General features: G+C 37.5%; 1 protein-coding gene across 5 annotated transcripts in view; it reads left to right on the top strand.

Moving 5' to 3' along the window:
- The window catches only part of EPHA5 (EPH receptor A5), a 385,548-nt gene that overhangs the window by 272,566 nt on the left and 87,013 nt on the right, over nt 1–25,969 (top strand). For 3 of the 5 annotated variants that reach the window (XM_043447888.1, XM_043447886.1, XM_043447884.1), the window contains one exon: nt 3,004–3,109. In XM_043447888.1, coding sequence (XP_043303823.1) covers nt 3,004–3,109 — 106 coding nt within the window. The remainder of the gene's footprint in view (nt 1–3,003; nt 3,110–25,969) is intronic. The other 2 variants (XM_043447887.1, XM_043447885.1) reach the window with 1 other exon arrangement.

Genomic DNA, 25,969 nt, shown 5'->3' with positions numbered 1-25,969 from the left:
TGGAGATATAAATGTGGAACTCCTCAGCTTATGTTGTTCAGTCACTCTGTCATGTCTGACTCAAGTTTTAGTTAACTGATGCCATGGGCAAAGAAATATCTATGAGAGACAGGAAGAAAAAGAGGTAAGATGGAAATAGAAAGAAAGAAAGAAGTGAGCAGGATAAAGAACCAGCATTCATCAAGAATTGTTCACACGTAAAATATGGGAAGAGAATTCAGCGTCAGTAGAACTGGCAAAGCAGTGTTTCAGAGCAGGAGAAAGAGAAGTCAGCTCATCTCATGTATAGAAACCAAGAGGAGAAGAGTTTTAAAGATGGAGTGTATGTTCAACAGGGTCAAATACCTCATTACAGTGTATGGTAGGGTAAATGGGGGATTACCTGATGGCTCAGATGGTAAAGAATATGCCTGCAATGTAGGAGACCTGGGTTTAATCCCTGGGTCCAAAGATCCCTGGAGAAGGAAATGGCAATCCACTCCAGTGTTCTTGCCTGGAGAATCCCATGGACAGAGGAGCCTGGTGGGCTGCATAGTCTGTGGGGTCACAAAGATTCAGACATAACTGAGCAACTAACACTTTGACTTTCACTTTGTGAAGTAAATGGAGAATTGCTCATTGCATTTGACAGATATCATATCATGCATAGAACTCAAAGGCAGAAGAAGAAAGGTTTCAGAAAAAAAAATTAATAATGTTGGTTCTTAGAAGATGCTGTTTTTCAGTCACTAATTCATGTCCAACTCTTTGCGACCCTGTGGACTGCAGTTTGCTAGGCTTCCCTATCCTTCACCATCTCCCAGAACTTGCTCAGACTCATGTGTGTTGAATCAGTGAGGCTGGTTCTAAATGAGTCAGTCAGGATGCTGAAAAATAGAAGAGAATAAAAATGATGGATAAAACAGGAGATAATAAGTATATGTTATATCTCCTGTTTAAATAAGGCTGGCAATAGTTGAAGCACTATGCTAAGAGTTATCTCTAAGCAGAAATATAATGATCCCTGGAAATTATCCCTCTCTGGGGATTAATGAAATGAGACTTTACAAGGTTAAATAATTTGCCTTAATCCATATGTATAGTAAATGCTGGAACTCTTTTCAGACTCAATTTAAATTAATAATATCAGTAAGTTTAGGTATAAGAATTTGTTGTCCCCAAGAGAAATTATCTCATAGGCTTGTAGATAGCAACGAAGCAGACTGTAAGGAAATGAAAATTTTCCCCCAGAGGGAGATTTTAAAGATCAGCGCCTTGGAAGAGACAGGAAAAATTCAAACAGTGGAGGTAGGTAAAGCAAAAGAAAGGTATGCTATTATATTTAACCGTGGAATTCAGACTTGATCAGTCTTTTTTATCTATAGAATTTAACATTTCTAAAATGTAGGAGGTGGGAATGGATTAGTCTACTGAGAAAATGAGGAAGACTCATTATGAGCATGACTTTGTAAGGAAATTAAGAGAGGACCAAAAGCTTTGAAGGCCAAATGAAATAACACTGAGTTTATTTGGACCAAGTCTTCATGGTTTTCTCAAGAAACAGTGCCACCTGCCTAAAGCAGATTTAAAGAACTGAGAGGGAAAAAAGTAATTTGAATTTGCAAATTAATAAAGCTAATCTTGGGGGAGGCTACTACCTATGATAGTGGGGTAGCTTTGCCCTACCACATTTATACTGCTCACTGGTAATAAATTCTCTACCATGCATCTCAGTATCAAAGGACAGGAAAGAGCAGGGTAAAGAGACTTTGTATCGCAACTCTTGTTATCCAAGAAAAGGGGGAGGAAGAGTACAGATTTAAATTGTAAATAATAGTTTTTCTCATCCATGAACCAGTTGTTGTCAATATTGGATTCTTGAAGATTGATCTGAAAGGGTGAAAATGTAGATCTGTGTAAGAAGGTTGTCAGAGAATCAGTCAATTTTGGTTGAAAGAATCAATGAAGAGATGACAAGCCTAGAATAGGAAACATTTGAATGTCCAAAACTATTGATAGGACCAAGATCAGGTAAGAGATTGTAAAAAAACAAAACAGGAAGTACAGTTGTTATTAGTTTTGGTGACTTAAAATTTGTTATCATGGAGGTGAACTTATCTAAGTTCACTCTGAATTTATCAAAATATAATGTAACCCAATAAACATGCTAAGTATCCCACTGAGGGTTTCTTGAGAACATTAATAAAATATATTTTGCTCTATAGGTTTCTTATTTTAATCAACTTAGTTTTAGTTATCAGCACAAAAGAAAAATTTATTTGCTTTTTTTAGATGCAACTGTCTGATTATGTCCATATTCCTCTTATTATGGTAATTGTGTTATTAAGGTATAAAATATTCCATCTAAATACACATATTAGAAAAAGATCATGTAAACAAATATAATCTTAATGTAGACTTAAAATTCTAAATGATATTGATATTTTTGAAAATGTCCTAATAATGGAGGTATATTTAGTTATTATATTCTTTTTGAAATATTGATTTTTAAAATTATATTGATAATAGTGATATCATATGAGGTCATAGCCACGTCATTTTGGACATTTCAATTGATGTCTCTAAGAAAAAGTCCTATCTAAGATAATGAGGCGTTTTTTTCCTAGAGAACAGCCACATGCAAACTCTAAAAATATCAAATCACATATACTTAATATCTCCTATTTAGGAGGTGCTTGAAATTACAGACTAAGTTCCAATTTTTTCTTGCAAGGCTAAGATAGCTAAATGAATACTATGTGAACAATGACATTCATTTTTTATGATGACAGGGAAATAATCAGTGACTTAGTTGGTCTTCCAAATTTCCATTTGGAAAATAAATATTTTCTCCTAAAAATGTCTTTTCAATTACACATGGTCGAGAAGAGATATTAGGGGGAAATCTCAGCCAAGTGTGGGTGAATTGCTTAAACCGTGCATTGATTACTGACTATTAAGCAGCTCTTATTTGAATGCATATGATCACTTTAACCACAGGCTCCATTTTCTGTCTCCTATCAGCAGTTGCAGCATCCAGCGATCAAAGCCAGATTCCTATAATTGCTGTGTCTGTGACAGTGGGAGTCATTTTGTTGGCAGTGGTTATCGGCTTCCTCCTCAGTGGAAGGTAAGACAGGAAGCTGTGCTTCTGAACTTTTGCAGCTGATCTCTGCTTTACCTTGATCTGACCGTTGACTGTTAATCACATCCCAAAACAAATCAGGCAAGTGATATATCATTAGATAGCCTCTATGTAGGATATATTTCTTAAGCTTTACCTTGTCCGTGTGAGTGCTAACTTTTAAGCACACAATTTCTCTTTTCCAGGTATATTCTCTTCACATGAATAGTATTAACTTGTTATTATTTATTATGTTGTTAATATAACCATATCTTTTCCTGATATAGTTTATTTTAACCTAAGTTTTTTTTTTCCTCTCTAAAGTATTTGTCAGTATATCCTCTCAAAGGTTTCAGTTGTAGTGTTTAGGAAGGCCTGTGTCTCTGCTTATTATTTGAGAAGAATAAGACTAATAATTCCAGTTTAGCCAGCATTCTATACTAACAGGGTGATGGATACAAAGTAGACACTCTGGCAAACAGGCATTTTGAGAAATCACCACCCCATTTTTATGACTGCCTTTAAATTCAGCTTCTGAGTGATTTCAACCTGAAAATATCAATCAGAGTGTATACTGATTTAAAGTGAATTTTATTGAATGTTATATCAATAGATACATTAATATGTGCATTAAATATCTACATTTTTCACTTTGAACAAAGAGGCAGAGCCCCCAATAAGAGTTCATGAGGAAGGTGTTTCCTGATAATCAATCTTTCTAAAAATAAATAAATAAACGAAAGCATGAGTGTGTTCTATTCCTGCAACAAACATATTTCCGTTTTTCATCCAGGCCACTGTTAGAAGGGATATTCAGTAATGAGAGCTGTCCATTTGAAAATGCTCTGATGTGAGACTGTTACAGAAAACCTGATAAGTCTTCATGAAAGTATTAAAACCTAAAGAAATATATTTTAAAATATATTATGATTCAAAAAAGTCAAGAAATCAATATTCATATTGATTTTGTACTGTTTTACTCATTTACTTTTGACTCTTGAGCACCTATTCAACCGATAAATATATAGAATTAGGCACTTTCAGTATCCTGCATATTGTATTATGAAAAGATTTATGACTACATCTTTAAATTACAGTCGAAAATAAATTACTTTATTTTCATAAAATAAATTTCATAAAACACTGTTACTTCCTTTTAACATCCTTTTTCTTTCCCCCAAATTCTCTTTCTTCTAGTTCTTGTTCATTTATGAGTGTTCAAAGTTTTCTTAAGAAATCGTTGCTTACTTTTACTATTAGAATAGCAGTGATTCACTTTCAGAATTGCTAGCTGGGAAGCAGTCTGTGTTCTATTGAGGACTGCCAGCCCTGCTCAAGCCAGAGCCTGGCTGGATCGTGCCCCAATGATCTGTTCTCTCTGAAGTCACTTAGGGAGAATGCTCTACTTTTGTCTTTGCTTTCTGGAAGAGAACCTAATTCCACCAATCCTGTCATAAAAACTTTGCTTAGATTTTGATCAAGTAAGGTAATTGATTTGAGTGAATTATAACTACTAAAACAACTATGATGATATAATCTGTCTTTTCTACCCAAAAGGGTGGTTGACTATCATACATTTGCAGAGCTGGTTTGTGATATCAGTTATTTACTTGTGACTGAGATACTGGTTGGCCTGTTTCTTTCCAGTAAATTCAGAAGTGTTACTCAGGTATAGGCACATGGGAATCATAAGAAGACATTACTTGTCTGGTCCACTGAATAAAAATGGAGGAAAGGGGCAAGGTCTAGAGATCAATGTTTGTGTGTTTGAAGATTTATTAGAGAGCAGATTAAATACAAGAAGCATTTTACTGTAGACTTACAGTTTATCTATGTAACCTAAGTATTGTTAATGTGAATTTACTGATGACATTCAGCTAGGGATCCTCGCTGACCTATATATGAATCAAACACTTTCCCCTGCCCCCATTTTTTCCTTAATATATATAAAACTGACTTAAAAGCAATTCGCTTCGTTACATCTGCAGCATTAGACAAAGTGAGAGAAGTTTCAGTATACCTACTGCTTGGTAACTGAAGAAGAGTATAGCTTTAGCATGCATGCACACACATATACAAATCCATATGCATCAGAAACTACCATACAAGAATAACTAAATTTTAGTGTCTAGAAATATTTAGTGTATTTCTCAGTTGAATTAAAATGATATCTACCCCTAAGAAGAGAAGCTTAATTTTCAGCATTATTAAACCCAAATCTTGATAATTTTGGATCTAGTGTATTGCAGAAGTATATTACTTTTTAAAAAATAGCAGCAATTATAATTTGGACACTGTGATGTTGAGACTAGGAATTTATAGGTTAAAGGAAAAACACACTTTACTAAAAATTAATCCGAGATTTATATTTCTTTACCAGCAAATTTTCTGCATGAAACTTTAATTGCTTCATTTTGTTGTATGTGCTTGAATTTCGGGGAGCATTTGTCTTATGATAGAAATATCTCTGGCTATTATATTTTACTTTTCATGAACTTAAATAGACTTATTTAGAAGTTAAATGATACGAGTCTAAAGGGACTTTTCATATCTCATTCAAGGCAATTTTTGTTGGCACTAAGAAAATCTTATCTACCTGGTAGTACCTGGAGTATACGGAATTAATAAAGTTTTGTCAAATTAAAGAAAAACTAAATGAAGAGATATGGGCAAAACCTAACAAAAATTTGAGGAATTATCTTTAAAGCACTAGCAAATTACTGAAAAAAGTCTGTACTAGGAATGGTCAAAGGACATTGACATTGAATTATACATATTTCTCCTTGTGCTAAAATATGATTGATGAACACAAAAATATAGTAGCATTTAGACTCCACCCTCACTTTGAACTTCTTCTCTTTTATCACCTTTTAACTTCTTGAATATTTTGTAAACCAGATATTTGCTCCTGGTTAAAATCTCTTTTAATTACAAATAATTTAACTTCTCAGTGGTGACATAGACTTAAATTTGATATATTGCAAATATATTACTATCTATATGTGATATTCACCGAAGTTTATATCATCATTTGGGCATGGGAGAATGTATGTCTTGAAGGTACATCAGTCAGTTCAGTTTAGTTGTTCAGTCGTGTCCGACTCTTTGCAACCCCATGGACTGCAGCCCCACCAGACTTGCCTGTCCATCAGCAACTCCCGGAGCTTACTCAGACTCATGTCCATTGAGTCAGTGATGCCATCCAACGATCTCATCCTCTGCCGTCCCCTTCTCCTCCCGCCTTCAATCTTTCCCAGCATCAGGGTCTTTTCCAATGAGTCAGTTCTTCACATAAGGTGGCCAAAGTATTGAAGTTTCAAAGATACATAAAATACTTTTAAACCAAAATCATTTTTTTCATGGTAATTTTTTTCTTTTGGAAAAAATGGTGGTATGATTCATTAATTCAAGAAGTATTTGACTTCTTATTAAATGCCTGTCATAAATCTTATGTTAGGAAAAACAATGGCTTGGTGCTAAAATATGCTGGATCTAGAAACTTTTCTTCAAGCTCTTTTGTAGCCAAATAAGATAGTTGTACAGGCATTTTGAATGCAGCTATATAGTTCAGACAAGTGCCAGAGCTCTGCCCACATTTTATATAAAAGCACAATAGCTTCTGAAATGAATCCTTTTTATAGGGTATGAAGTATTCTAAAACCTTCAGAGAAGCATCTTTGCCTAGTGGAAGCAACACAATAATAATATTGATAATAGTAAGTTTAATATTTTCTAGATGAATGACATATGACCTGCTAGTAGGCACTGTTCCAAGGACTTCAAATGTAATATCTCACAACTCCTATGTCTCATTATTAGCTCTATCTCCAATTTTTACTTCATAAAAGTTATCTCCTTGATGTTTCTTGAATTTTGTAAAAATAGCCTACCTGTAAGGCTTTTGCACTGGCTCTTCTTACTGTCTAAAACTCTTTTGCCCCAGAAAGAAACAGGACTTTCTCCTTCTTTCTTTGCTTAACCTCATTCTCTCAATTAAGTTTTCTGTAATAGTGGCTCATGATTTCTTCCTCTGTGCATCAGATCTTCCTTACCCTGATTTGCCTCATTATAGCACCCATTGCCATTATAATATACATATTAATATTTGTGTGTATTATTTTGTCTTCCCTGGTGGCTCAGTTGGTGAAGACTCTGCCTGCAGTGCAGAATAAAGTGTGTATATTTGTATCTATTTGGTTTATTTTCTGTCTCCCATACTTGAATATAAGCTTCAGAATGACAGGGATTTATATCTGCAGGTTCCCTCACCTTAGGACAATGTCTAGAACATAAATTATACAGTTAGTTGATAAGGGCCTGGTTCTTGGGCACATCTCTAACTCTAGAGATCCTTCCACTTCACTATTTAACTTTCCTGTAACTTACATCATTCAACTATATGATTTTGGTGAAACTCTGAACTCTTATATATAAAGCCAGTGGGTTTCTACTGCTAAAAATTATAGTATTAACATTTAAAAACTCTCTAAACTGATATAATATGAATAAAATAACCCTTAGAAATTAATGTCAGTGATATATTGACCCTAAAGTAAATTAAAGAACATATTGGGTTAGGGACTTCACTGGTGGTGCAGTGGATATGGAAAACTCAGCAGTGGCCACAGGACTGGAAAAGGTCAGTTTTCATTCCAATCCCAAAGAAAGGCAATTCTAAAGAATGCTCATACTACCGCACAATTGCACTGATCTCACACGCTGGTAAAGTAATGCTTAAAATTCTCCAAGCCAGGCTTCAGCAATACGTGAACCGTGAACTTCTGGATGCTCAAGCTGGTTTTAGAAAAGGCAGAGGAACCAGAGATCAAGTTGCCAACATCAGCTGGATCATCAAAAAAGCAAGAGAGTTCCAGAAAAACATCTATTTCTGCCTTATTGGCTATGCCAAAGCCTTTGAATATGTGGATCACAATAAACTGTGGAAAATTCTAAAGGAGATGGCATACCACATCACCTGACCTGCCTCTTGAGAAACCTGTATGTAGGTCAGGAAGCCTCAGAACTGGACATGGAAAAACAGACTAGTTCCAAATAGAAAAAGGAGTATGTCAAGGCTGTATATTGTCACCCTGCTTATTTACCTTATATGCAGAGTACCTCATGAGAAACTCTGGGCTGGAGGAAGCACAAGCTGGAATCAAGATTGCCAGGAGAAATATCAATAACCTCAGATACGCAGATGACACCACCCTTATGGCAGAAAGTGAAGAAGAACTAAAGAGCCTCTTGATGAAAGTGAAAGAGGCGAGTGAAAAAGTTGGCTTAAAGCTCAACATTCAGAAAACTTAGATCATGGCATCTGGTCCCATCACTTCATGGCAGATAGATGGGGAAACAGTGGAAACAGTGGATGACTTTATTTTTCTGGGCTCCAAAATCACTGCAGATGGTGATTGCAGCCATGAAATGAAAAGACGCTTACTCCTTGGAAGGAAAGTTATGACCAACCTAAACAGCATATTAAAATGCAGAGACATTACTTTGCCAACAAATGTCCACCTAGTCAAGGCTACGGTGTTTCCAGTGGTCATGTATGGATGTGAGAGTTGGGCCATAAAGAAAGCTGAGCACTGAAGAATTAATGCTTTTGAACTGTGGTGTTGGAGAAGACTCTTGAGAGTCCCTTGGACTGCGAGGAGATCCAACCAATGGAGATCAGTCCTGGGTGTTCATTGAAAGGACTGATGTTGGAGCTGAAACTCCAATACTTTGGCCACGTGATATGAAGAGCTGACTTGTGTGAAAAGACCCTGATGCTGGGAATTATTGAGGGCAGGAGAAGAAGGGGATGACAGAAGATGAGATGGTTGGCTGGCATCACCGACTCGATGGACATGAGTTTAAGTAATAGCCAGGAGTTTGTGATAGACAGGGAGGCCTGGCGTGCTGCTGCTCATGGGGTCTCAAAGAGTCGGACACGACTGAGCAACTGAACTGAACTGAGGTAGAGCCCAAGGGCTCTGATATGTACTGAGAGATAGATTGAAGGAGGAATATCCGTCCAGAGGGGACAGAGAAGGCATGGTCCATGAGGAGGCAGGAGACCAGATGATTGTTGGATTCCTAAAGTGGGACTGGTCCCCACCTTGAATCCAGCCCCCATGTTAGCTCTTGACCTGCATCTTCACAGGTGACGCAGGCTCTGACAGGAACTTGATACACAGCCCCACAGAGTAAATCAGTCAGTAACACTGAGACCTTAACTAAGAAGAGTATGGGAAGGCATGCTTCATGGCAGTACATTTAGAGCTCATGCCTGAATCTGAAGTAGAATCAATCTCAGACAAAGCACACGGCCTAAGTATGATGAGAGAGGCTCCCACCCAGTGTCTTTTTTCATATCCCCCTCTTCGTCTCTCAATATGTAAACCTCACTCACGTGTCAAGACTCACATCAACTGTTTGTTCTATAATCAAACCTTCCTCAACTCCTTTAGCCAAAGTATTCTATCCTTCCGCTTAAGCCTCAACAGTGTACCAGTATTTCCCATGGAATGTAATGCTTTCAACCACAAATTATAGTAAATATGTTCTCTCTTCTGCCCGCCAGTAAGTATTTAGAGGATAAAGACTTTTGTGGCTCTCCCACATAACCTAATTGAATGAATGACTCATGAATTATTGAATTAAAGATAAACTGGGTGTCAATCTCTATTTGAAGTGCTTTGTCTCATTTTTCCCCTATTAATGTTCATAGTTTGGAAAATAAAAAAAAAATGTTAGTAACACTGACATAAGCACAGTAAAATACCTAAACCATAAATGTGCTTTCTTCCTGAGTAATGAAACTTTTGGTGTCATCCAGAAAATAAATGCAATGATGTCAAAGAAGTATTGCATAGGAATTAAGAAATCTTCACTAGCTTACATTATTTATTTGACATCTGGACATGCTAATGCCAGTATAGTGACATACCTGGTGATATCAAGCAGTGTCCAGTTTTATAAATGATAATATAACATCAGCATGACTGTACTTCTCTCGCAGTCTCCTTAAGTTATGGACATCGTGCATCTGTTAGTATAATTGGCACATTAACAACTAGGATTATGTACTTTCAGAGCTTGATAAGCTTTGATAAAAGTAAGTATTACACAAAATATTTTAATCAGATACTACTTTATTTTGAAATAATTGTAAATAGACAAATATTCATAATCACATGCAATCACTGATTTTAGAAAAGAGCTCATTAAAAGCAAATTCAACATTTTATGAATTAGCAATAGATGTGACATTATAAAACTCTAATAAATCCAAGCATGTGTATTGATTTAATATCTGGGAGTTGTTATCCCTTCTATTTTCTCATGATTACATGCTTTTTTCTTCAAAGGCTCTGAATCAAAGATAATGAGAGACCAGATCATAATTTATTAATAACAGGCAAATGGGGATCAGGGCACAGTAGTGCCAGAAAGACTGGGAGCATAGCAACAACTAATTGCCCACTGTGGGAAGTTAATCATCCTGGGAAACTGAACCCAAGAGGGTTACTGGCTCAATTGCTCAACGTTATTGAATATCCCACCTGCGACTTCTCACAGCTCAAGCATGTAAACATCACTGCAACTCTCAGGAAGTTATACTGAGGCAAATATTTGAAAGGAAAACCTCTCTTCATGGTACTGGAGGCAAGTTAATGTCATTGATTTGCAAAGATGAAATTTATTTTAGCAAGAATCTGAAGGTTCATATTTCAAGTACTATGAAACACAAGACGGGTCAAAAGCCTAACAACAAGAGCCAAATACACTTTCTTTTTTGGTTTTTTGAATCTCTGTTTGCCTGAAGCTCTGTTTCTGTGAGAACGTGATCCCCATCTCAAAGAGCGAGCATGCTGTCATACCAGAAGATGCTGGGCTCTGGAAGAAAACCCTTCTAGGTTTCTGGGAATCTCACCACATCTTTCAGAGTCCACAATAGCCCAGGCTTTCATAGTAGCCTGAGAGCCAGCTCTGCAGACAAAATCAATAGCATTGCGCTATGCCAAAGGGTAGACCATCTATTCAACAAAAAAAATCAGTTAATTTCCTGAGCCATGTCTAGGAATATACTTACTGCTGAGGAATGAAGCAAATGAACAATAAAATGTTCCAAATGATTTTAAACACCAGGATAAAGCTACACTTGTTCAAGACCTGTGCTCTTTTTTAAAACTTGTGTGAACCTGGAAAGTAATAAATGTTTCTAATGGAATAGCAACTCACACTCAAACAGCTGAATTCTTATTTTTTTTTTCATTTATTTATATTAGTTGGAGGCTAATTACTTTACAGTGCTGTGTGAAAGTGTTGAATTCAGATCTGTCTGATGGCTGTGATGGTTATAGTGCTACAATACATACTATATCCCAGTTATCTTTCTTACCAAATTCTTTTAATGATCCTTCATCCCCTGCTTCTTTCTTATTTCTTTCTCTCCTGACTTCCTAATCTCACAGAAAAATGACAAACTTCTGTATCCGATCTTTGGCAAACATTTGCTGTCAACAGTCTATAAGCATTTTCCACACTCTTGGAGTCATCAGTATTGCAGATAACAATGTTAGTATTATGTTTTTATTATTATTTTATGTTTAATTATATACTTCCAGTGATTATTTATGTAAAGACTTATCTTTTGTTCCTGTTCTTGTGGTCTGCTGCTGAGTTGCACATCTCTGTGATGGTCATGAATTCTCTTGAGTCAGGGTCGATTGAAAGGCAAGTCAGATCACTGAGTTTTTTGTTTTCATTTTTGTTTTCACTTTCTTTACACACCACTTCTTTCATCCTGATTGGCAAGATATCATCAAATTGGTAAACTGAGACATCTATGTGTTGATTAGTGGAAAAAAGTTTCTTTGTTTCTTTCTTCTTCTTTTTTTTTTTTTTTGTCATTCTTAGGCCAACTACATAAATCCTCTTCAGTGTTCCTCCACATCAAATATTCCATTGGATTCAACTAATCCCTCATATCTCACAAACACACTTCTCCACCTCCAAGAACTCTCCACTGACACTGAGAAATCCTAGTGTGGCTTTCACATTCTTATGCCTATTTCATATGATTTTCCTGAGGCAAATCTAACAGACATTGATTTGAACTGATTCTATTCATTTATGATGTACACATTTTGCCAACATTTAAAAAAAATCTTATCTGTGGAGTTCAATTCTGGCCATATAATTTTGATTGTTTAGTACTTTAACTTGTTGAAACTTTGCTCAATGCTTCCCCCTGTTTAATGCAAAGATCTATCTTTTTTTTTTTTTTTTAATTTATTTATTTATTTTTTCAGTGGGTTTTGTCATACATTGACATGAATCAGCAATAGATTTACACGTATTCCCCATCCCCATCCCCCCTCCCACCTCCCTCTCCACCCGATTCCTCTGGGTATTCCCAGTGCACCAGGTTCGAGCACTTGTCTCGTGCATCCCACCTGGACTGGTGACCTGTTTCACCGTAGATAATATACATGCTGTTCTTTAGCAACATCCCACCCTCACCTTCTCCCACAGAGTTCAAAAGTCTGTTCTGTACTTCTGTGTCTCTTTTTCTGTTTTGCATATAGGGTTATCATTACCATCTTTCTAAATTCCATATATATGTGTTAGTATGCTGTAATGTTCTTTATCTTTCTGGCTTACTTCACTCTGTATAATGGGCTCCAGTTTCATCCATCTCATTAGGACTGATTCAAATGAATTCTTTTTGACGGCTGAGTAATATTCCATGGTGTATATGTACCACAGCTTCCTTATCCATTCATCTGCTGATGGGCATCTAGGTTGCTTCCATGTCTGGCTATTATAAACAGTGCTGCGATGAACATTGGGGTGCACGTGTCTCTTTCAGATCTGGTTTCCTCAGTGTGTATGCCCAGAAGTGGTATTGCTGGGTCATATGGCAGTTCTATTTCCAGTTTTTTAAGGAATCTCCACACTGTTCTCCATAGTGGCTGTACTAGTTTGCATTCCCACCAACAGTGTAAGAGGGTTCCCTTTTCTCCACACCCTCTCCAGCATTTATTGCTTGTAGACTTTTGGATAGCAGCCATCCTGACTGGCGTGTAGTGGTACCTCATTGTGGTTTTGATTTGCATTTCTCTAATAATGAGTGATGTTGAGCATCTTTTCATGTGTTTGTTAGCCATCTGTATGTCTTCTTTGGAGAAATGTCTGTTTAGTTCTTTGGCCCATTTTTTGATTGGGTCATTTATTTTTCTGGAATTGAGCTGCAGGAGTTGCTTGTATATTTTTGAGATTAATCCTTTGTCTGTTTCTTCATTTGCTATTATTTTCTCCCAATCTGAGGGCTGTCTTTTCACCTTGCTTATAGTTTCCTTTGTAGTGCAAAAGCTTTTAAATTTCATTAGGTCCCATTTGTTTAGTTTTGCTTTTATTTCCAATATTCTGGGAGGTGGGTCATAGAGGATCTTGCTGTGATTTATGTCGGAGAGTGTTTTGCCTATGTTCTCCTCTAGGAGTTTTATAGTTTCTGGTCTTACATTTAGATCTTTAATCCATTTTGAGTTTATTTTTGTGTATGGTGTTAGAAAGTGTTCTAGTTTCATTCTTTTACAAGTGGTTGACCAGTTTTCCCAGCACCACTTGTTAAAGAGGTTGTCTTTTTTCCATTGTATATCCTTGCCTCCTTTGTCAAAGATAAGGTGTCCATAGGTTCGTGGATTTATCTCTGGGCTTTCTATTCTGTTCCATTGATCTATATTTCTGTCTTTGTGCCAGTACCATACTGTCTTGATGACTGTGGCTTTGTAGTAGAGTCTGAAGTCAGGCAGGTTGATTCCTCCAGTTCCATTCTTCTTTCTCAAGATTACTTTGGCTATTCGAGGTTTTTTGTATTTCCATACAAATTGTGAAATTCTTTGGTCTAGTTCTGTGAAAAATACCGTTGGTAGCTTGATAGGGATTGCATTGAATCTATAGATTGCTTTGGGTAGAATAGCCATTTTGACAATATTGATTCTTCCAATCCATGAACACGGTATGTTTCTCCATCTGTTTGTGTCCTCTTTGATTTCTTTCATCAGTGTTTTATAGTTTTCTATGTATAGGTCTTTTGTTTCTTTAGGTAGATATACTCCTAAGTATTTTATTCTTTTTGTTGCAATGGTGAATGGTATTGTTTCCTTAATTTCTCTTTCTGTTTTTTCATTGTTAGTATATAGGAATGCAAGGGATTTTTGTGTGTTAATTTTATATCCTGCAACTTTACTATATTCATTGATTAGTTCTAGTAATTTTCTGGTAGAGTCTTTAGGGTTTTCTATGTAGAGGATCATGTCATCTGCAAACAGTGAGAGTTTCACTTCTTCTTTTCCTATCTGGATTCCTTTTACTTCTTTTTCTGCTCTGATTGCTGTGGCCAAAACTTCCAACACTATGTTGAATAGTAGTGGTGAGAGTGGGCACCCTTGTCTTGTTCCTGATTTCAGGGGAAATGCTTTCAATTTTTCACCATTGAGGGTGATGCTTGCTGTGGGTTTGTCATATATAGCTTTTATTATGTTGAGGTATGTTCCTTCTATTCCTGCTTTTTGGAGAGTTTTAATCATGAATGGGTGTTGAATTTTGTCAAAGGCTTTCTCTGCATCTATTGAGATAATCATATGGTTTTTATCTTTCAATTTGTTAATGTGGTGTATTACATTGATTGATTTGCGGATATTAAAGAATCCTTGCATTCCTGGGATAAAGCCCACTTGGTCATGGTGTATGATTTTTTTAATATGTTGTTGGATTCTGTTTGCTAGAATTTTGTTAAGGATTTTGCATCTATGTTCATCAGTGATATTGGCCTGTGTTTTCTTTTTTTGTGGCATCTTTGTCTGGTTTTGGAATTAGGGTGATGGTGCTCATAGAATGAGTTTGGAAGTTTACCCTCTGCAATTTTCTGGAAGAGTTTGAGTAAGAATATGTTAGCTCTTCTCTAAATTTTTGGTAGAATTCAGCTGTGAAGCCATCTGGCCATGGCTTTTTGTTTGCTGGTAGATTTTTGATTACAGTTTCGATGATGGGTCTGATAAGATCTTCATTTCTTCCTGGTTCAGTTTTGGAAGGTTATACTTTTCTAAGAATTTGTCCATTTCATCCAAGTTGTCCATTTTATTGGCATAGAGCTGCTGGTAGTAGTCTCTTATGATCCTTTGTATTTCAGTGTTGTCTGTTGTGATCTCTCCACTTTCATTTCTAATTTTGTTAATTTGGTTCTTCTCTCTTTGTTTCTTAATGAGTCTTGCTAATGGTTTGTCAATTTTGTTTATTTTTTCAAAAAACCAGCTTCTAGCTTTGTTGATTTTTGCTATGGTCTCTTTAGTTTCTTTTGCATTTATTTCTGCCCTAATTTTTAGGATTTCTTTCCTTCTGCTAACCCTGGGGTTCTTCATTTCTTCCTTCTCTAATTGCTTTAGGTGTAGAGTTAGGTTATTTATTTGGCTTTTTTCTTGTTTCTTGATGTGAGCCTGTAATGCTATGAACCTTCCCCTTAGCACTGCTTTTACAGTATCCCATAGGTTTTGGGTTGTTGTGTTTTCATTTTCATTCATTTCTATGCATATTTTGATTTCTTTTTTGATTTCTTCTATGATTTGTTGGTTATTCAGAAGCGTGTTATTTAGCCTCCATATGTTTGCATTTTTAACAATTTTTTTCCTGTAATTGAGATGTAATCTTACTGCACTGTGGTCAGAAAAGATGACTGGAATGATTTCAATTTTTTTGAATTTTCCAAGACCAGATTCATGGCCCAGGATGTGATCTATTCTGGAGAAGGTTCCGTGTGCACTTGAGAAAAAGGTGAAGTTGATTGTTTTGGGGTGAAATGTCCTATAGATATCAATCAGGTCTAGCTGGTCCATTGTGTCATTCAAGGTTTGTGTTTCCTTGTTAATTTTCTGTTTAGTTGATCTATCCATAGTTGTGAGTGGGGTATTAAAGTCTCCCACTATTATTGTGTTACTATTAATTTCCTCTTTCATACTTGTTAGCGTTTGCCACACATATTGTGGTGCTCCTATGTTGGGTGCATATATATTTATAATTGTTATATCTTCTTCTTGCATTAATCCTTTGATCATTATGTAGTGTCCTTCTTTGTCTCTTTTCACATCCTTTATTTGAAAGTCTATTTTATCTGATATGAGTATTGTGACTCCTGCTTTCTTTTGGTCTCCGTTTGCGTGAAATATTTTTTTTCCAGCCCTTCACTTTTAGTCTGTATGTGTCTCTTGCTTTGAGGTGGGTCTCTTGTAGACAGCATATATAGGGGTCTTGTTTTTGTATCCATTCAGCCAATCTTTGTCTTTTGGTTGGGGCATTCAACCCATTTACATTTAAGGTAATTATTGTTAGGTGTGGTCCCGTTGCCATTTACTTTGTTGTTTTGGGTTCACGTTTATACAACCTTTCTGCATTTCCTGTCTAGAGAAGATCCTTTAGCATTTGTTGAAGAGCTGGTTTGGTGGTGCTGAATTCTCTCAGTTTTTGCTTATCTGTAAAGCTTTTGAATTCTCCTTCATATCTGAATGAGATCCTTGCTGGATACAGTAATCTAGGTTGTAGGTTATTCTCTTTCATTACTTTCAGTACGTCCTGCCAATCCCTTCTGGCCTGGAGGGTTTCTATTGATAGATCAGCTGTTATCCTTATGGGGATCCCTTTGTGTGTTATTTGTTGTTTCTCCCTTGCTGCTTTTGATATTTGTTCTTTGTGTTTGATCTTTGTTAATTTGATTAATATGTGTCTTGGGGTGTTTCACCTTGGGTTTATCCTGTTTGGGACTCTCTGGGCTTCTTGGACTTGGGTGGTTATTTCCTTCCCCATTTTAGGGAAGTTTTCAGCTATTATCTCCTCGAGTATTTTCTCATGGCCTTTCTTTTTGTCTTCTTCTTCTGGAACTCCTATGATTCGAATGTTGGGGCGTTTCACATTGTCCCAGAGGTTCCTGAGGTTGTCCTCATTTCTTTTGATCCTTTTTTCTTTTTTCCTCTCTGCTTCATTTATTTCCACCATTTTATCTTCTACCTCACTTATCCTATCTTCTGTCTCCGTTATTCTACTCTTGGTTCCCTCCAGAGTGTTTTTGATCTCATTCATTGCATTATTCATTTTTAATTGACTCTTTTTTATTTCTTCTAGGTCTTTATTAAACAATTCTTGTATCTTTTCAATCTTTGTTTCCAGGCTATTTATCTGTAACTCCATTTTTGTTTTCAAGATTTGGGATCATTTTTATTATCATTATTCTAAATTCTTTTTCAGGTAGATTCCCTATCTCCTCCTCTTTTGTTTGACTTGGTGGGCATTTTTTTTTTTTTTTTTCCTGTTGGGTATTTCTTTGCCTTTTCATCTTGTTTAGATTGCTGTGTCTGGAGTGGACTTTCTGTATTCTGGAGGTCTGTGGTTCCTTTTTATTGTGGAGGATTTACCCCGTGGGTGGGGTTAGACGATTGGCTTGTCAAGGTTTCCTGGTTAGGAAAGTTTGTGTCGGTGTTCTGGTGCGTGGAACTTGATTTCTTCTCTCTGGAGAGCAATGGAGTGCCCAGTAATGAGTTTTGAGATGGGTCTATGTGTTAGGTGTCACCTTGGGCAGCCTGTATGTTGACATTCGGGGCTATGTTCCTGTGTTGCTGGAGAATTTGCGTGGTATGTCTTGCTCTAAAACTTACTGGCTCTTGGGTGGTGGTTGGTTTCAGTGTAGGTATGGAGCTTTTGGACGGTCACTTATTGCTTAAAGTTCCATGTAGTCAGGAGTTTTCTGGTGTTCTCAGGTTTTGGGCTTAAGTTTCCTGCCTCTGGATTTCAGTTTTATTCTTCCTGTAGTCTCAGGACTTCTCCAACTACACAGCACTGATAATAAAACTTCTAGGTTAATGGTGAAAAGATTCTCCCCCGTTAGGGACACCCAGAGAGGTTCACAGAGTTACATGAAGAAGAGAAGAGGGAGGGGGGAGATAGTGTTGAGCAGGAGGAGAAAAAAGGGGACTCAAGAGGAGAGAGACAGATCTACGCAGTTGTCTGTTCCCAGAATGTTCTCCGTAGCCCAGACACCCACCAGGATTCACAGAATTGGATTGGGAAGAAAAGGAGAAAGGAGGAAATAGAGGTGTTCTGAGGTAGAAAACAGAGAGTCAAGATTGGGAGAGAAAAATCAACACACTCCTGAATAAAAATGGGAACTGAATATTGGATTCTTAAATGTTCACAATATATATCATATATTGAAAAACAAAAATTAAAAATCTAGAGTAGAGGTTAGACTCTTAAAATACTATATTAAAAACAAAAACCAAAACACACACAAAAAAATTTTGGAAATATATATGAAGTTCAGTTTAAAAATAGGGCTTCTCTTCTTTTTTTTTTTTGGTAAGGTTATAGTGTATTGAAAATGAAAATTAAGGAGTAGTAGAGGAGTACTAGAGGACTTTAAAAGAAATAAGAGAAAAAGAAAAATAGAAAATAGAAGAGAAAAAGGAGAAAAAAAAAGAAAGAAAGAAAAAAGAATTTTCCCTAATTAAAAAAATCGTAAAAATCTATGAAAATGAAAGTTAAGGAGTGATGGTGGAGTAATAGGGAATTTTAAAGGAAAATAGAAGAGAAAAAAAAAATTGAAAAAATTTAAAAAAAATTTTTTTTTTCTTATTAAAAAAAAAAAAAAGTAAAAATATATCTAGGAATTTCTCTGGAGCTGTTGCGGTCAGTGTCGGTTCAGCTCAGTTTCAGATCTCTCCTCGTTCCAGCTTACAGTTCTCGATATCTACAGGCCTCTTCCGGTGTAATCGGTGTTTTCTACAGGGATTTTAATCTGTTGCACCGCTCTCTTCTGAAGCGGTTCCCTTTGTTTATTTGGCTTCTGTTTGCCGGTCTCTTCAGAGCCTCATTTCCGCCCTGACACAGGCGGGCGGAGGTGGACTCTTATTCAGGTAGCTATTTCCGTCGCGCTGCTGGTAGGGGCTGACGCTGTGGGGATGGGCTGGCGCTGCCGGGAGAGGCTGGCGCTGGTTTCTCGGTCTGCGCTGCTCAGGATCCCAGCCTCTCCACATGGAGCGCGCCGCGCGCGCAGCTCTAGCCCTCTGGTGCTCCACAAAAGCGCGGAACAAAAGGCTGAGTCCGCTCTTATGCCTTCCCCGTCAGAGCGGTCCAGGCAGCCAGGAGCTTGACTGGCGCACTCTCTCCGGGTGCGGCGCACCCTCTGCCACGGTCCCAATCTCGGTTTCTGCCAGCGCCAGTCGGGTGTGTGCGCCTTCTGCCCTCTGCCCCCAGCCCGTCCCCGCCGGCGCCGATCGGGTGCCTGCGCCCTGTGTCTCGCCGCGACCTGCTCCTGCCTCCGGCGGGTCCGGGTCGGCCCGCAGTCTGCGAGCCCCTCTCTGAACTCTCTCGGTCCCCCCATTCCGCGAACGGCCGGCAGCGAGTTCCGGCCGGTCAATTTTCTCTCTCTTCCCTGCTCTCCCACAGTTCAAGTTGGCAACTCACAAAAGCTCCCTCCGATTGTCCTCAGGGCACTCAGGCCCGGACCCTGCCCCAAACAATGCCACCGGCTCCTCTCCGTGCCGCCCCCACTTGCTGGTGGCGGATGCGGGTGTCTGGGGCACTTTTCTGCTGAGAGTTGCTTTTAGGCACGTAATCTGTGGGTTTTATTTATTGTTTCCCTCCCAGTCAGGTTGCCCTCCTAGATTCAAACACTTCCCCCAGGCCCGCCAGTGCGAGGGTTTCCCGGTGTCTGGAAACGTCCTCTAAAGACTCGCTTCCCGGGACGGATCTCCGTCTTTAGCCCTTTTGTCTCACTTTTTATCTTTTATATTTTGTCCTACCTCCTTTCGAAGACAATGGGCTGCTTTTCTGGGCGCCTGATGACCTCAGCTAGCGATCAGAAGTTGTTTTGTGAAGTTTGCTCTGCGTTCAGATATTCTTTTGATGAATTTGTAGGAGAGAAAGTGGTCTCCCCTTCCTACTCCTCCGCCATCTTGGCTCCTCCCAAGATCTATCTTTTTCAAAGTATAGAGATGTAGGACACATAAGAATGTGAAAGATAATCATAACATACAATCATAGAGCAAAGAATTAAACAAATGTCTTTAAACAATATCTTTAAACAAATATCTTTAAAATATGTAAGAATATAAATTAAGTGAAATATTTCCATACTAATATGAATTTACTTTTTGCCTAGATATACTAGAATTTACCACCAATCCTCATTGCTGAAGTTATTTCTGAGATCTCCATATGTGCCAGCTACATTTTTAAGGATACCAAGTTCAGCATAAGTGTTTCAACAGCTATTAAATTTGTAGAATTTTTCTGATGTTCTTAATTTGCTGCAAGTAAAATTATCTGGAAAATGCCAATCTATAGGTCCAGCCTTCCTCAGAAAATTTTAGGATAAAAGTTAGCCACCCAAATGCCTCACTTCTATCTCATCATGCCAAAGATGATATAAAATCTGTTATCATCAAACCAGCGTGAGTTTAATGTTTATGTGATAAGTGATGTTGAGCATTGTTTGTATACACAGTTTGATGACACAAGTATATGATCGATCAGAATTCTAAATTTCCATGACTTTGTATGTTTTCTAATGCATAAGGACCTCTTGATATATTTTGACATTGGTATCTGACTTTCTCTGACCTCCTTCTGGTCTAGCTGTTTCAAACATACTTATAATGGTCTGCTAGATTCACCTCTTCTCTAGTCATTTAGAATATAAAGGGACAGGACAAACTGGACTTGAGTCTTAATGATTTATAAGGAATCATTCCAAACCTGTGGTAGTGTATACTGTCACTCACTAAGAGGGAAATAGCTACTTTGAAATTGAAGTTAATGTCAGTTTTACTATCTAGTATTTTTCTACCTAAGTCCTGAGGTTTCTAACTCCTCATCCAAGAAATTGAAGTGGAAGTCCTGTATATCTCAAATATCTATCTGAGCCTATGCAGTTTGGCCCATTGCCAGGGTGACTGGGTCCTGCTCGTGTGTCTCCAACTCTTTGAAACTACCCTCAGTCTACGAGTGGAGAAGGAAATGGCAACCTACTCCAGTGTTCTTGCCTGGAGAATCCCAACGATGGAGGAGCCTGGTAGGCTACAGTCCATAGTGTCTCAAAGAGTCGGGCATGACTGAGTGACTTCTCTCTCTCTCTCTGAGAATTCTTAAATAGTCCAGCTTGGAAATCTATTAGGGGTCACCTCAGTACATTGGACTGATTCAAAATTGAGAAAAGAGTTCATCAAGGCTGTATGTTGTCACCCTGCTTATTTAACTTATATGCAGAGTACATCATGCAAAGTGCAGGGCTAGATAAATCACAAGCTGGAATCAAGATTGCCAGGAGAAATATCAACAAACTCAGATATGCACATGATAACACTCTAATAGCAGAAAGTGCAGAGAAACTAAACAGCCTCTTGATGAAGGTAAAAGAGGAGATTGAATGAGCTGACTTAAAGCTCAACATTCCAAAAACTAAGATCATGGCACCTGGTCCCATCATTTCATGGCAAATAGATGGAAAAAAAGTGGAAACAGTGACAGATTTTATTTTCTTGTGCTCCAAAATCACTGCAGACAGTGACTGCAGTCACAAAATTAAGAGACTCTTACTCCTTGGAAGAAAAATATGACAAAACTCGACAGCCTATTAAAAAGCAGACACATCACTTTACCCACAATGGTCCGTATAGTCAGAGCTATGATTTTTCTAGTAGTCATGTATGGATGTGAGAACTGGACCATAAAGAAAGCTGAGCACCTAAGAACTGATGCTTTCAAATTATGGTGCTAAAGATGACTCCGAGAGTCCTCTGGACAGCAAGATCAACCAGTCAAACCAGTCAATCCTAAAGAAATCAACCCTGAATATTCTTTGAAAGGACTGATGCTGGTGCATCAGTACTTTGGCTATCTGATGTGAAGAGTCAACTCATTGAAAAAGACTCTGATGCTGGGAAAGATTGAGACCAGGAGGAGGAGGCAACAGAGGTTGAGGTGGTTGGGTGGCATCACCAACTCAATGGACCTGAGTTTCAGCAAACTCTGGGAGATACTGCAGTCCATGGGGTGCAAAGAGTCAGACACAACTTAATAACTGCACAATATATGCATATTTGAGTTCAAAATGTGTAGTGTTATTTTCTATTTTTCTTTGATTAAAATTATAATATGAAAATTCCCTATGTTGTTGAAAATATTTTAAAAATAAAAATTTATTGCCTCTTTGATATTCTAGTATCTGACTTTTCCCATTTATTTCCTTTTGTTCTGTTTGTTTGTTTTCTTTTGTTGTGTTGGTTTAGGGGAAAGGAGTTGCTGTTTTAGCTCTAATATTCTTAGAACACATTTGTATAATTCAAATTAAGGGAAAGTGAATATGAATATTTTAAAGACTGTTGATACTTATTGATAAATGGCCCTTCTAAAACATTGTACCAATTAGCATTCCCCCCAACAGTGCATGGAATTGCCTGGTGGTTCACAAACTAGTTAGTCTCTGCTAATTTAATAGGAGAAAAATAGTCCTGTGTTTTTAATTGCATTTTTTAAATATTTTTGAGATTTAATAGGATCATTTATATATTTGCAATGAGTATATTCATTAGTTAATTTACTACCTATTTTATAAATTATGTGTACATGCTCTTTACCCATTTAGCCCAGTGAGATCTTAGCTTTTCATATAGTGAAAATATATCATTAGAAGTAGCAAAATTTGCTTCCATTTTAATAATATTAATTTTGCATGAGGTACAAAAAATATAAATTTTATGTGGTTGAGTATCTAAATAGATATTCTCTATAGACTTATGTAAGTACCAGCACTATTTATCACCCTCTCCTTATTCTGTTTTATGTCTCTACATGTAACATTTACTAAAAAAATTATCTATGTAGATGTCCTTTTATCTATACTACCTCTAGACTATCAAACCTATTCTTCTAGTTTATATCAGGATCATGTTAGTTTAAATATTATAATTTAGCAACATTTTTCAATATTTGTTCAGGAAAATTCATACTGGGAAATCACATATGGTCACAACTATAAATATTTGATGTATTTTGCATGCACATACATGTACACACATATATGTATATATGCCATTGTGTGTATCTAAAGCAATTATCATTATTAACTACTGTTATATATGTGTATAACACATTAAAATAGTTAACATTTGTCACGGTTGTATTTAATTTTAAACAGAACTACCGTAATATATGATTTGGAAACTACTGACTAGTACTAATAGGCCAAGTATATATTTACATGGAATTTGAATGGTTTGATATGAAAATAACCACTTAGCTTTCTTTTAAATCATTCCCATAATTAATTAAATTCTCATAATTTTTATCACAAAATACACACATTCCTTGTGTTTTTATAATTTCAGTGTACTTCCCCAGTTACTTTAATTATATGTGAGTGATGTAATTAAACTGAAAGATTAGTCCCAGTTTTTCTACCCAACAAATTTAATAATGATAGGTGTGATTCAACTTTGGAAAATTATTTGACAGCCACAATGCAGAGAGCTAAATAAATTAGAACTTAAATATTTGGCTTATTTCTTTGACTAATCTCTTTCCTTCTTTGGATCCACTCATATTTTTAATAAACATTACACTTTCATTAAGACAAAGGAGTGTTTAAAGTAAATGTTACTATCACAAACTATGCTTAAAATATTCTAATTTTTTTTTTGACTGGCTGGCAAAATTAGCATCACTTTCTTTGCAACTTTGCTTCCCTCTGCTTTTTCCTTTCTACTTCTCTCAAAATAAAACCTAAAATAGGTAAACACAGTCAAGTTAGCGATGACAATTGTACACTCCTCTCAAAGAAGCCTTGGCAGATAGACTTGATTCAGCTGTGAAATGATTGGGAAGAAGTTGTTCAGTGGAAGGAGCTTGTAGAAACTTTCAGCTTTTAGAAATGAAGGTGATTGATGTTTGCTCATGGAGGTATCATCCTACAAGAGAGACACATGATTCAGTAATGTGTGCATGCATGCGTGTTAAGTCACTTCAGTTCTGTCTGGCTCTTTGCAACCCCATGGACTTGAGGCCACCAGGCTTCTCGGTACATGGGATTTTACAGCCTGGGAAGCCCTCAGTATTTTGTATATCAACACTGTTCTTGTGCCAGAACAAAGCTAAGATAATGGTTGATTGCACAAATGACTCTATGTAATTTCCCTTTATTGAACCAGTAAATATTATCTCTTTTGTGGTTAAAAAAAAAAAAAAAAGACAAATGAGAACAAGCCAAGGCTATTTATTAAGCTTGCTATGATAAGGAATCAACCACCAACACCTGAAACTGAGACTCAAAGGCAGGCAGTGGAGTGTAAAAGCTTTACAGTGAAAAAAGGGAAGGCTTCAGGTGTCCCCTAATTGGAGGTTTTAGCCTGGGACAGCCTGAGGTAGGCTAACAGAAAGTGGGTCATCCTATGTGATTAGGCTTCCTCTGCTGTTCAGTGGCTCAGTTATGTCCAACTCTTTGCAACCCCATGGACTGCAGCATGCCAGGTTCACTATATCCCAGAGTTTGCTTAAACTTGTGTCCATTGAATCGATGATGCCATCCAACCATCTCATCCTCTGTCACCCCCTTCCCCTCCTTTCCTCAATCTTTCCCAGCATCAGGGTCTTTTCCAACAAGTTGGCTCTTCTCATCAGTGGCCCAAGTATTGGAGCTTCAGGTTCAGCATCAGTCCTTCCAATGAATATTCAGGATTGATTTCCTTTAGGGTTGACTGGTTTGATCTCAAGAGTCCAAGGGACTCTCGAGAATCTTTTCCAGCACCACATTTTGAAAGCATCACCTCTTCAGTGCTCAGCCTTCTTTATGGTCCAGCTCTCACATCTGTACATGACTACTAGCAAAACCATTGCTTTGACTATACAGACCTTTGTGGGCAAAGCAATGCCTTTTCTTTTTAATAGGCTGTCTAGGTTCATCTTAGCTTTTCTTCCAAGGAGCTTGGACTTAGTCGCTCAGTCATGTCCAACTCTTTGCAACCCCATGGACTGTAGCCCACCAGACTCCTCTGTCCCTGGAGATTCTCCAGGCAAGAATACTGGAGTGGGCTGCCGTTTCCTCCTCCAGGGGTTCCAAGGAGCAAGTATCTTTTGATTTCATGGCTGCAATCACCATCTGCAGTGATTTGACAGCCCAAGAAAATAAAGTCTCTCACTGTTTCCATTGTTTCTCCATCTATTTGCTGTGAGATGTTGGAACCAGATACCTGTATGCAAATATACAGTGTATACTAATATACTACTGGCATTTGGTTATGTAAACTTGAATAATGTTTAACTGAGTTGCTTCAATCATGTCCAACTCTTTGAAACCCTACTGGCTGTCAGCTGCCCAGCTTCTCTGTCCATGGGATTCTTCAGGCAAGAACACTGGAGTGGGTTGCCAGTTCCTTCTCCAGGGGATCTTTGGAATCAAACCCATGTCTCCAGCCTCTTCTGCATTGCAGGCAGATTCTTTATTGCTAGCCACCAGGAAAGCCCTGTTAAAACTTAAATGATGAAATGTATGAAAAAGTGAATAGTTTGATTTTCCCATTTGAAATATCACAGTGGGCAGATTTTAGCAAAAGTACTTCAAGGATCATGTAACCTCTTTTGTTAAGGGCTCACTTGATTTTTCTGACCTTGTGCGTGTGTGCTCAGTCACTTTAGTAGTGTCTGACTCTTTGTGACCCTATGGGCTGTAGCCTGCCAGGTTCCTCTGTCCATGGGATTCTCCCGGCAAGAATTCTAGAGTGGGTTGCCATTTGCTCCCCCAGGGGATCTTCCCAGCCCAGGGCTTGAATCAAA

The sequence above is a fragment of the Cervus canadensis genome, chromosome 26, assembly GCF_019320065.1.
Source record: "Cervus canadensis isolate Bull #8, Minnesota chromosome 26, ASM1932006v1, whole genome shotgun sequence".
NCBI lineage: Eukaryota > Metazoa > Chordata > Mammalia > Artiodactyla > Cervidae > Cervus > Cervus canadensis.
This window is presented reverse-complemented; position numbering and strand designations above follow the sequence as displayed.